At 39.8% G+C, this 12,105-nt stretch overlaps 1 protein-coding gene and 1 pseudogene across 2 annotated transcripts in view; both read left to right on the top strand.

Annotated features, from left to right (window-relative positions):
• cwc22 (CWC22 spliceosome associated protein homolog) overlaps positions 1-2,363 on the top strand; it is a 45,672-nt gene extending 43,309 nt beyond the window's left edge. For both annotated transcript variants that reach the window (XM_008121145.2, XM_008121144.2), the window contains exon 20: positions 1,540-2,363. In XM_008121145.2, coding sequence (XP_008119352.2) covers positions 1,540-2,111 — 572 coding nt within the window. In that variant the 3' untranslated portion in view covers positions 2,112-2,363. The remainder of the gene's footprint in view (positions 1-1,539) is intronic.
• A 2,930-nt stretch (positions 2,364-5,293) lies between these two features.
• LOC103280868 (small nuclear ribonucleoprotein Sm D1-like) lies at positions 5,294-7,061 on the top strand (annotated as a pseudogene).
• Positions 7,062-12,105: the final 5,044 nt, after the last annotated feature.

The raw sequence follows: 12,105 nt of genomic DNA, 5'->3' as shown, positions 1-12,105 counted from the left end.
GGCAAGGCCCAACAACACAATTTAAATGTAAATTATATAAAAATGCAATTCACAGTGTAAACAAAATAGAACAACTACATTATAACAATAAATAATATCAGCAACCAAACAAAAGTTTCTGTTATCTTCATGGATTGATGGACTAATTTCAGCAATGAAGGAGAGGTTGATAAAGTGCATTGTGGAATTAAGTGTTGCCCCCAAGAAGGTTAAAAGTGTATAGTAAAGTGGGGGGGGGGGGGGGGGGACAGGGTGATGACCAAAATCTGATTAGCTGGTTCCTTATTTCTTGTGCTGCAGGAAGTCGGGAGACGGTGATCAGTTTTCAAAAGTGTGTTATTTAGTCACCTTTTGCTCCCAAAAGCAAATCTGCTATTGCTGATGGTGAAATAACTTTATTCATTTTGTCAATTCATGTTTTAGGTGAAGTTCTTAATAATTAGAACACATGGAAGTGCTTATCTTGCCGTAAATAAATATCTAAGTGTAAGGTTTCTAGACCAAACGTTTACCAAACACATTTCCTACAATACATGTCATCGTATCATCAAATTGCATATTAGACTTGAAAAATGTCAGTTTCATGGTAAATATTGAATAAAGTGCCTAAGGACAAGTTAAAGTTTAACACAGCAGGACTGGGGATATGTAAAAAGAAAGGCAAAACACAGGCAATGCATCATAAAATACTGCATAGCCCAAATTAATGAGTCAGCTCTATGGATTTAGAGGTCCATGAATCATTATTTTGTAAAATTAGTATGTTTCTTCAAAACAGAAACATATTTTGGCATCTTTCAGATCCGTGGAAGTAGTATGTGGACAGGTCATTATTGGTAACTGGTATTGAGCATTTTATATTCAGCTATGACTCTCCATGACTTTGCTTCAGTTAAACAAATTTCTTACCCTTAATGGAATTGGAATGTCCCAATTATAAAGCACTTTATTTGTTTAGCAATATAATTTAAAGTCTGAAAATTTATTATTGCTGTTACCTATTAGTTTCAGTGGAATGAAAAGAGAAAGGATGCCTCGCTTCATATTAAAGGGAGCTGAATTGCTGCCAGTTCATTCAGCTGCCTTTATGAGTCTGTAGGAAGTGAGAGGGTGAACCATATTAGTACTATGTGGGTGTTTGTTTTGCTAAACATTATTGCCCAAATTGAAGAGCAAACGAAATTATTTTCATGTGCTTTGCAAATATTCTATTTAAGAGACAGAAATGCATCAAGCTTTCTGGCTAGCAAACATCATAATCATAGGATGTTATTTAAAAGTACCTGTATTCCCAATAATACCTTGGATCCAAAGATATTAATCACCTGAGTAAGATGCAGTTCAGTTAATGAAGGTGGTGTGCCACTGATCTGTTCATTTTGTATGACCTCCCACTTGCTACAGAAAAACAAGAGCCCCTTTAGAGTAGCTTATGGAGGAAAATTCTCTACTTGTGTGGGATCTCTTGATTCAAGCTGATATATTTTGACATATAAATTAAGGAAAATGCAAAACCTAATTTTTTTCAAATCTTTCCAGATGTGAAAAGGAAGAAGTCACAAAAGAGGAAAACATCAGACAAAGATACTAAGAGAACAGAAGGAAGTAGAAAGAAACATCTTGAAAAGAAAAAGGAAGGACGGGAGTCAGAGAGGGAAAACGGTACTGAGAGAAACCCAGGAAGGAAAGCTGACAGAAATCCAAGAGACTCAAATAGGAGAGAAGAGGCGTCACAGAAACTCTTCTATGACAGAGATTATTCTGGTGACAGGAACAGTTACTGGAGTGGAAAGGACAGGGATCAAGAAAGAAGTATGCATTTTGAAAGCAAAACTAGCCATTCTAAAAAGAAACGGGCAGAAAGAAGAAATTCTTTTTCTGATGATGAAGGGAGGGATAGGCACCGCTCTAAGGATGGGGAGGGGGAGCTCCTGAGGCGGAGAAAGAACAGATCCAGTTCGCGAGAGAGACCCCGTAGCTATCCCAGTCCCAGGGAGGAGGAGGAGGAGGAGGAGGAGGAACGTGGCCGATACCAGGACCAATTTAAAGAGTCAAGGAGAGAGGAAGGCAGGAGAAAACACAGGGGGGACTCCCCACGTAGGCGCAAATGACTCTAGTAGAGAACTTCTGAAACATTACCTTTTGGTTGGATTTTTACAACATGCTGAACATTTTTTGAAAAGGACCTTTTGTACAAATTTCTTATAACTCTTTGAACCTTTTAATGTCTTCAGAACTCTATCTTTGTATGTATTATCCTTTTTAATGGTGGAAGCTTTTGGCTAAGCTGCTGTTTAGAGGTGTTTGAATGCAAGAGAAATCAAACTCAGCTTATTTGTCAATAAAAACTAGCTAAAATGTTATTTCATTGCAATATTTCTGTTTTAAAAATATCAGTATATTTTATGCATGTCCCTTGAAAGTGCTAGACAAGCCTTCGTTTGCTTTGTCTATATGACATCATGATTTAGTACATATGTTGAAATGTTTCATTTCAAAAACAACACGTCTTTGGCCTAAGTATGGACTTTGAAGATGTTCACAGAAACAGTTGTTGTTGTTTTTTTACTTTGATGCTGGAGAAGAGCAGAGTATTTGGGTTTTGATGAGAAAAATACAAAACTATGGTATGAAATTGTTTCCCTAAGCCCAGTTGAAGGGTAGTGCTCAAGGAATCCATGTTGGTTTAAATACCACAAATTTGCCACTGCTTGCTGTTAGACACATGGTGATCCTATGAGCCTTGCACTTGACTAATGAAATTTGTATGGCCCATTGTGGGAGTAGCAACACTCAAACTAATGGTGCCATGGTTTCCCTATAAAGAAGTTGGCTCAATAGTATCTAGGACCAGGTTTCATTGGGTAGAGTATAAAGTTCAAAGAACTATTGTGGAACCGTCCATCAATATGGAAAAATAAACATGGGCCACATAAGTAACATTAGGAGCTTTGTTAATTGGCCATGTTATGCTATTACTTGGAGACAGTTGTGAATATCCACCAGTAATAGACAGGCAGCTGATAAAACTTACATTTTTATTTGGAGTGTTAGAATATATAATTTAGTGATTGAAAATAGCAGTTTTCCCCTCCAGCTAATGTTGCTATAAAGATTACTTATGATTATAGAATAAAGAATGTCATTTTATATGTTCTTTTATAACTGTCATAAAAAAGCATTCGCAGGTTAGTTTGCCTTTTTTAAACATGGGTGCAACGGCTACAAGAGTTACATGAAGCTGGCTTGTGTATTATATAATATGCATTTGCTACTGCCAAAAATGTTTGTATTTTTAATTATGTATGGCTAAATTATAATTGATATTTTGAAATTGTACTTTCTTGACAAAAAATAGCCTGCCTAGCTTTTTCTGAAACATAAAGAGTTCTCAGGTACTGGTCTAATATTTTAGCTCTTTCACAGCATATACATTTTTCTTGTTGCATTTACCTCACAAGATAACTTATTTCTCATTCACTGAACAAAGATTTTTGTAACTGCAACTGTCTTAGACTGATGATCGCTTCTAGACTTAATGATGGATGTTTCAATATTTCTCATGTCTTTGTGCTGCAAATTATCTTGAGTTTTTAAAAAATCCAATTTACCACAAGAACCCATGTCAAAATACATCAGTTATAAAGTACAAAAAGGTGTTAGCATCTGAGCAAAAATTGTGACAATCTCCAACACTGACATTGTTATGAGGAACTGATGGGACATTTAGGAAGGACACTCGCCCCCCAATCCCAAAAAAAGCCTTCTTGGTATCAGTATTACATCATAAAATGTAAAATGCTTTGGTTGGGCACCCCGATCCATTTTTCGTAAGCCTCCCGAAATTAGAAGGGTTGTTTTCGGTACTTTTGTTTTGGAGCCCGAAAATCAGACCAGTTGGAAGGGGCTTCCCACTCATTGGCTCCCCTTCCAGGTCTGTGTTCTTCTTACCTGGCACCTTCTGTTTCTACTCTAGAGTAAGATGCACTTGGCTGTAGGTACTGGCAGGTGCATGCATGCTTTCTGGGCCTGCCTGCATGCCCAACACACACACACACACACAAACCTTGGAAAGAGAGTGTGTGTGGCAGAGTGCAGGCAGCCTGGAAAACACGTGTGCTGCTCTGGGCCTGACTGCACACCCCATGACACTCTCCGAGAGTGCATGTGTAGCGGGGCGTGCAGACATGCCTGGAGCAAACCTGCAGCCGAGCTCTGGGCCTGCCTTTCTGCCTGCACACCCCACCACACACGCACTCATCTTGCACTCTTTCCAAGGCAAAGAAACAAGTTTGGATGCACACAAAAGCAGTGTGCAGGCTTTCATGTCGAGCAGATTTTCGTGTGGGAAGGGAGCTTCTCATTTTCTTTCAAAGACACGAAAAAATGGTAGGAACTAATTTTGTGCACACATCTAACCGCTACTGTTATCCCAGGAGAGCTTTGCACTTGTTTTTCTTCCCTGTGTCTTAAGTGCAAGGAAGCCTTTCCTTAAGCATAATTTACTAGTGGAATTCAAATATCATTTTTATTCAAATTGTTTTGATGTGTGCTGTTGAGTTTGATCTACCATCTTTTAACAAAAGATGGCTTCTCAAGCAATTATTTTTCTCAATGTGCCAGGGATCAGAACTATATCTGTGCTCATTGCCTACAGTTTTTTTCCTCCTGGAAAAACCAGAGACCACCAATTAGTGACTAGGGTTGGCATTGTTACAGCAACTACAATTTAGTAGGGGACATTTCAATTTGAAGAAGAAAACCTTTAGAACCAATCCATTTTCTTCTATGGCACCAAGTAATATTTAATGGATTGACTGCACAATTATTTGTTTCAAGAAACATAAGAAGGCTGCAGAAGAATAAATTATCCTATTGTATCAACATTGTCTTATCAAAAGTTAGCAACGTAAGATCACTCCAAACTAAAGGATGATCTAAATTTTCATAAATCTGATTGGATAGGGTAGAACTCTAATGCTATTTACCATATTTAATCAAGTCTAACGTACACCTTTTTTGGCTAAATTACTTCTCCAAAATAAGGGTGCACATTAGATTTGATGGCACGTTATGGATCACATTTGCCAGACAGGCTTGCTCTTTAAGGCACTGTTTAGGGCGTGATCACTGTGATGGCAGAATCCCAGGCTGGGTGAAGAAAGGCTCAGCCTGTGTTGCTTCTCCCTGAGGAACCTGGCCGATTGAGCTGCCTTCATGCACAGCAGGGCCTCAATCTGGGAAAGAAGCACCTCAGCACAGGAGGGAGAAGGGGAGGAGATGGTAGCGGTTGATGGAGAGAGGTGACCGGATCCTGGAGGGCAAGAGGGCCTGTTGGCCATTCTGCTGCCAGCCTCCTTGAGGCGACCTTGCCTACACTGTTAGACGCATTGCATTCGCCAGCAAATCCCTTTTTGGGTTTCATGTTTTTCAAATTGAGGTATGCATTACATTCAGTGGTACACTAGACTTCAGTAAATATGGTGACTCCTGCCAACTTTGCATTGCTTTCATTCAAGCTCCTTGTTATGAGATATACTTTAGATAGCTATTCTGAAACCTTGAAGGAGAAAGCATGAGTGGAGCGGGAGCACATCAATTCTGCCATTCAGTGGCCGTTTCTATGACTTCATTGCAAATGGAAAACCACAGTTTGAAGAAGGGAACTTCTAATTTCCCAGCACTTCATGAGTGGAGTGCTGCAGGGTTCCGTCCTGGGCCCAGTTCTGTTTAACATCTTTATTAACGATTTAGACGAAGGGTTAGAAGGCACGATCATCAGGTCTGCAGATGACACCAAACTGGGAGGGATAGCCAACACTCCAGAAGAAAGGAGCAGAATTCAAAACGATCTTAACAAACTAGAGAGATGGGCAGAAACGAACAAAATGAAGTTCAACAGGGACAAATGCAAGATACTTCACTTCGGCAGAAAAAATGGAATGCAAAGATACAGAATGGGGGACGCCTGGCTAGACAGCAGTACATGTGAAAAAGATCTTGGAGTCCTTGTGGACAACAAGTTAAACATGAGCCAGCGATGTGATGCAGCTGCTAAGAAAGCCAACGGGATTTTGGCCTGCATCAATAGGGGTATAGCGTCTAGATCCAGGGAAGTCATGCTCCCCCTCTATTCTGCCTTGGTCAGACCACACCTGGAATACTGGGTCCAATTTTGGGCACAGCAGTTGAAGGGAGATATTGACAAGCTGGAAAGTGTCCAGAGGAGGGCAACTAAAATGATCAAGGGTCTGGAGAACAAGCCCTATGAGGAGCGGCTTAAAGAACTGGGCATGTTTAGCCTGCAGAAGAGAAGGCTAAGAGGAGACATGATAGCCATGTACAAATATGTGAGGGGAAGTCATAGGGAGGAGGGAGCAAGCTTGTTTTCTGCTGCCCCGCAAACTAGGATGCGGAACAATGGCTTCAAACTACAGGAAAGGAGATTCCACCTGAACATCAGGAAGAACTTCCTCACTGTGAGGCAGTGGAACTCTCTCTCCCGGGCTGTGGTGGAGGCTCCTTCTTTGGAGGCTTTTAAACAGAGGCTAGATGGCATCTGTCAGGGGTGCTATGAATGCGATTTCCTGCTTCTTGGCAGGGGGTTGGACTGGATGGCCCATGAGGTCTCTTCCAACTCTACTATTCTATGATTCTATGATAATCGAGAAAACTTCCAAAAATATATAATTAAAATTCAGAAATAAAGGATGCTCTCTTAGGCTTGCTTAAGCTTTTTCGGCCTACGGTTTTGCCGCCATGAAGCTCGTGAGATTTTTTTCTGAAACTAAGTCATGAAACTAACTTGAACTGAAAAATGGGACCCAGGTTCATGGAACCATCACAGGAGTGGATGTTAGTATGAACCCATCCAATAGGAAACTTTGAGTATTAGAGGCAATAATATTAGATATTTCACTATGCCAGACAACTTGCTGCTGGACACCCTCTTGGTGGATGTTGAACCAAAAGTCAAATCCAAGAAAAGGGAAGCAGTTGTTAGAAGAGGATGTGGGAGAGGCAGAGGACACTGTCGAGGAACAGGACGTCCAAGACGATAATTTCTTTATAGCAACTGAAATAAAATGCCAGGCAACTTTGATTATTTTTTGTACAGGTTTTGTTTAATGTCAATTTTTAATAAACCAGTGTGAAAATGGGGAAAAAATAAATAAAGGATGCTCTCTTCTTCAATCTCATTCTACATGCAGGATGCAGATGTCAATAGAAATGACAAGAACTAGTCTTACTACCCTGATTCCACATTGCTTTATTTGGTCTTCATAATGCCTAAATAGACTTGTAACAGCTTTACAAGCTTTTAACAAATGATATTGGAGTTTATTCTTTTTTTCCCCTGCTATGCTTTTTCACTTGTAAGGCTTGAAGGCAGTCTTGTTTTTCATGTTTCCACAGCACTCAGTAAAATTTAGCTACTTTATAAATGATAGATGAGAATAACTTTTTACTATGAGGCCTTCATTTCAGAAGCATTGCCTGTAAAAATAATCCAAAAGGAAAACAACACTTAACAATAAGTAAAGGAAAGAATAGCAGCAAATAGCTTTGAGAAAAGTTGGATGTTAATGGAAAATTGGAATCTTTCTATTAAAAGCTACAAAGCATTTCATGAAAAGATCCCAATCTCCCCTGATTCACTCCATGGCCCCAAGTGCAGTCTGTGGGGCTTAGACGGTGTTTCAACCACATTTTGAGACCCCATTTCTTCCCCAGATCACAAAAATATTTCTGGTAGTGAGATTGCCTGAAATGCTCAGGGGCATGGGATGCATTTATTTCCACGACATATTGCAGGCCTAGGAAAAGACCTTTTTTAAACATACATTTAGGGCGATTTTTTAGTTTGTTGTTTCCTTGCTTTTCGTTTTTGCTGGAGCTCAAAGGTCTTCTTGGATCTAATGCAAACCCTAGCCTTCCAACAGTTGCTCAAATTTGATCTGAAGCAAAGCCTTTCCGTGTGATTTTGTAGGACCCTTTAATTTTTCTCTCCTCCTTGATAACCTGTTAGTGAATGTGATGGGTACAGCTCTCTAACGTTCTGCTGTTTTGTCTTTTGCAAAGCCACAATTTTAATTCTGTGATGCATCAAATATATAGGCGAATATATGTCTCAATACTTTATTGTTTAAATGTCCGATTTTGATCTTTTCCAATCTCTGTGCATAACAGCAAGCATGCTCTGACCCACTGGAAAAGTGTAATTACCTTCAATAAATTTGATGGCAGCAGGAAAAGCAGAGAAGTTCATTATGAGTGGATTAACTCAATAAAAGAATCCGCAGCCTTGAGTTCGCAATAACAGACTATCAATAACAGGGTGTCTTGCTGATGCTTCATTCACAGCATTGGCATAGGTTGAAGCCCACATAGTGACACAATCACATCAAAAGCATACTTGGGATTTCAACCTTCATCATCACAGTTTAATGCAGAAACTGCAACTGTGAATCTGCTGGTGGATTCTGGCCTGTGCACATTGCATTTCAGATTCTTGCTTTGCTCTACCTTCCAGATATTTTCCTCCATCCTGCTATGACTATTGTTGCGACCATAGTAAGTTGAAGAAAAAAACATGTTGTTTAGTTGCCATGGAAGAATACAGACACAGTCCGATGCCAGGATAGTGGCAATGCCTGTATGCTCTCCTTTAGATCTTTTAAACACCTGCTGTGGTGCTCTCACAAAACAGATGTCATTTTCTCCTCTTACAAGCAATGCAGGACTCTTACCCAACTACTTCCTACATCCAGTCCAAATAGCTGATGTCATGCTCTCTCAGAGCATGCCACCATTAAATGATTTGCACCACAAGTGGTGAAACATTACAATCTCACCCTGTGTAGGAAATGTAGAGAACTCCAGTTGCAACAGAGCTTTACCATGTGATGCCTTGATAACAAAGTGGTCAGTTTGTGGCTCATAGAGCAGGTAGTTTCAATGATTTTGTGGTTTTATGTTAGCTAATTTTAAAATCCTGTGACATGCACATTTTCCATAAAATCGTCCGTCGAGAACTTTCATGTCCACCACAAGTTGACTCATGTCTGCCATAAGCAAACTCTTGGTTTATGTAAGTGTCTACACTTAGGACTCAGCTGTTCTTCATTTATATTCTTAGTGAAAAAGATGTTAATTTGTTATTTCAGTCTAAATCAGTAGTTCTCAATCTGGGGGGCCCAGATGTTTTTGGCCTTCAACTCCCAGAAATCCTAACAGCTGGTAAACTGGCTGGGATTTCTGGGAGTTGTAGGCTGAAAACATCTGGGGACCCCAGGTTGGGAGCCACTGGTCTACATATACATGCTCATCACTCTACAGTGAACCCTTGGTACTGATGGCTGGGGTTTGGTTCCAGGATCCCTGTACCAGCATACCAAAATCTTTGGGTGGATGTTCAAGTCCCATTTTAAAAATTGATGTAATAAAATGGTGCCCATTAAAAATGGCAAAAAACTAGTTTGCTTTATGGAACTTTGGGGAGATGGGGAATATTTTCAAGTTGTAGATGGTTGAAACCATGGATACAGAACCATGGATATGGAGGACCAACTGTATTTGCATAGTTACTGTCTTGCACCTGATTGCAAGTCCTGTTCATTACTTTTGAATTCTTTTTTTCTCTAAAGAAGATTTTGAAATGGGATTTACACATGTACATTAATTGCCTTAAAAGGTAAGGTAAAGGTTTCCCCTGACGTTAAGTCCAGTCGTGTCCGACTCTGGGGGTTGGTGTTCATCTCCATTTCTAAGCCGAAGATCCGGCATTGTCCGTAGACACCTCCAAGGTCATGTGGCTGGCATGACTGCATGGAGCGCCGTTACCTTCCCACCGGAGCAGTACCTATTGATCTATTCAACAACAACAACAACTCTTTATTGATTAGACAATTTTGACCATATCAAAACATGTGAAACATACAAAATGTACACACTTACCCATACATACAGTAAAACCATGTAAAACCATGTAAAAACAAAGCATCCCAGCCTACTAGCCTACCAACCCACTCCTAGGTAGTTGTGCAAATACAGAATAAAAAGATTAAAATTAAAATTAATTATTCCCTTAAGGTAAGGTTTAAGCGGGGGCAAGGGTAAGTAAAACTAGTGCCTTGTCCATAGTAAATTTTAAATTTGGATTTTGTTTTTGGCATTAATATCACAGCTGTCCCCTTCCATCTTCTCGCGGATATTGATCTATTCACATTTGCATGTTTTTGAACTGCTAGGTTGGCAGAAGCTGGAGCTAACAGCAGGCGCTCACTCCACTCTCCAGGTTTGAACCTGGGACCTTTCGGTCTGCAAGTTCAGCAGCTCAGCGCTTTAACACACTGAGCCATTTATTTATCTTAAATGTTTGCCTAGGTTTAATCAAAAGGTTTAATTTAAGCAAAATAATTTTCTACATATGGGAATGTTATGGAAACTCTTTGCCGGAGGTAGATTTTATTTTTGTTATTAGGGATTGGATCTTTATTACCTGTACATATTCAGAATATCTGATGTGTAGTGAAGACTGGTTTATGAAAAAGAGTGCCACACATGATCTTCCTCTATATTAGAAAAGCTAGATCTGAGATATATACTTCTATAGACCTCATATTTAAAAGTACAGGCTTTTGAATTCTACTTTACATGACGTGATACCTCTGTAAAAGTTGAAAGCTCTGAGTAGTGAAGTCCAGAAATGAACACACAGAGAAAATAAACATTGGTAGTAACCATAAAGGTTTGCCTGGGACTAAGCTCTTTAAACTCAAGGGAGGAGATATGTCTATTTATTGTGTGATCAGGACTGTGAAACGGAAGTGTACATCTGCTCACAGGAGCCTCCGTCTGTTGGAGGGCCCTTTTATATGACTCCAAAAGTAAATGGAAGTGGAGGTCCATGTCAAGTCGGGCCTTTGCTTTTCGTGTCCCTATGGCAGCATGTGCCACATTCTGCAGTCTGCCTTCCTTTGCTTACACATGTGGCAGAGGTAATGATTGGTTTGCTCAGAAAGGGCAGAAATTATAACTAGAGGTTACTTCATTTTTAGGCCTCTATCATCTAAATAGCTTTCAATTTTATACTTTTTATAGATCATCTTATTTCCAGAATGCTTGTATATTTATGTAGAAAGAAACACACACAATCCACAGGGAGCAATCCCTCTGCATGTTGTGTCCTGTGGTTGAAATAGCCATTTCCAAGGTCACTTGCACAGTCATTGTTCATTTATAGAATCGTTATGGAATTGCCTTTCTGAAAGACAAGATTAATGTCTGTTTTAACTCTAACCACTTGTTCCCTTCTGTGCTTAGTTTTTAAAAGGAGAACTGCCAAGCCTATGGATGTCATGAAAACCTTAGCCCATTAATCCCAGATAAATAGATGCTCTTGGTTACTTAAGAACACAGCCTGCCTATACATGTGCCTTTACTACTTCACTACGAAATATGATTTTAAGTTTGATAAATGGGGTAGTTGTGGGCCAAAACACCTGTGGACCCACAGGTTGGGAACCACCGCTTTAGGAAGAAAAAGAGATGAGTTTCCATCAAGACCCATCCTACTATTAAACAGAGTTGAGGCATCTGCCATAGACACCAGATTGTTGGTTGTATGGAAAAACAAGGAAATTGTTGTTTGTTATGACTCTATAGTTGTTGCCAGGTTTGAGATATGGGGTTTGTGTCATTTTCTGCCTCATGTGCCAAATTAACTTGGCTGTCTTTGGACATGCGCCTTTACTTGGGTGATTTGGAGGGATGCCATTTGCTGCTTTATCTTGCTAGTGCCCTATAAACCAAGGATGCCTCTTTCTTTCAGATTTGCTTGTGTTCACAAAACGATTGTGACCTAATAAAAAACGTTCCCATAGCCTCCAAATGAAATTCATTCAAAAAGAGGAGCAAGATATTCAAAATCAGTCTTCTGGTTATCATATCATTCATCTGTGAGTATGCATACCAAAAGGAGAAACATGACAGATACCTAACTCCAACTTCTCACCTAACTCCAGTTTACATGGCAAAATACTAACCGCCACAGTATTTACTACCTCCAAAACTGCTGAACACAGGATTGTTTTGTGGCTATTC

Source organism: Anolis carolinensis, chromosome 1 (assembly GCF_035594765.1).
Source record: "Anolis carolinensis isolate JA03-04 chromosome 1, rAnoCar3.1.pri, whole genome shotgun sequence".
NCBI classification, from domain to species: Eukaryota; Metazoa; Chordata; class Lepidosauria; order Squamata; family Dactyloidae; genus Anolis; species Anolis carolinensis.
This window is presented reverse-complemented; position numbering and strand designations above follow the sequence as displayed.